This window comes from Battus philenor, unplaced genomic scaffold, assembly GCF_028537555.1.
Source record: "Battus philenor isolate CCGP_79_NKW_IND1 unplaced genomic scaffold, ilBatPhil1.0.hap1 SCAF_2, whole genome shotgun sequence".
Lineage (NCBI taxonomy): Eukaryota > Metazoa > Arthropoda > Insecta > Lepidoptera > Papilionidae > Battus > Battus philenor.
Window position 1 is genome coordinate 17865001 of NW_027181682.1, and position 885 is coordinate 17865885.

General features: G+C 50.6%; 1 protein-coding gene across 1 annotated transcript in view; it reads right to left on the bottom strand.

Annotated features, from left to right (window-relative positions):
• The window catches only part of LOC137922193 (uncharacterized), a 3289-nt gene extending 2756 nt beyond the window's left edge, over positions 1-533 (bottom strand). The window contains exon 1 of the mRNA XM_068765110.1: positions 50-533. Within this exon, the coding sequence (XP_068621211.1) occupies positions 50-533 (484 nt within the window). The remainder of the gene's footprint in view (positions 1-49) is intronic.
• Positions 534-885: the final 352 nt, after the last annotated feature.

The window sequence follows — 885 nt, forward strand, 5'->3', positions numbered from 1 at the left end:
GCTTCCTCTAAGGCCAACAGCTCTGCCTGGTATACGGTGCAGAAGTTACCCAACTTGAGCTTTTTGGTTTTTAACTCTGCGGCGTTCCGCGTGACAGTGAACGCCGCTCCCACTTTGTCGTCTATGCGACTGCCATCGGTGTAAATAACCAGATCGACAGCCGCGGTGGCAAGTTGGACTTCCTCCGCACTTTCTCCCAGGCATGAGAACTCCACACCAATTTGAAAAGACGGGTGTGGTAGTCTCAGGAAGCTTTCTGGTGTCTCCAGTTCTCGGTCGCCTACTATCCGCCGGGAGTGCCCACGTTTTACCGCGTACAGCTCTGCCGCCTCCTGGACTCGGAGGTCCAAGGGGAGCAGCCCGGCGAGTATAAGGGCCGAGTGCAGTGAAGCGGTACGGTGGGTTTTCGCTATTTTTCGCGCGAACCCCCGCTGCACCGCCTCGAGCTGCCTGCGAACCGTCAGCTTCCTAGCTGCTGGCGCCCATGCACTCGCTCCATACAAAATCACTGGCTCCAACACCGCCAGATACATTGTCCTGATCACCTCGGAATTCAGACCCCAAGATACCTTCGCGGCCCTGCACAATTGACGATAGAGGCCCTCGGCCTTCTTACAGACATTTTTGACGTGGCTGTTGTACGTCAGTCTATCGTCAATCGTGATACCTAGTATCCGGACTTCCCTTGTATGGGGTTAGGTTAGGTTAGGTTAGGTTAGGTTAGGTTAGGTTAGGTTAGGTTAGGTTAGGTTAGGTTAGGTTAGGTTAGGTTAGGTTAGGTTAGGTTAGGTTAGGTTAGGTTAGGTTAGGTTAGGTTAGGTTAGGTTAGGTTTTTTTTTTTTTTTTTTTTTTTTTTTTTTTTTTTTTTTTTATTCGTACCCCTAT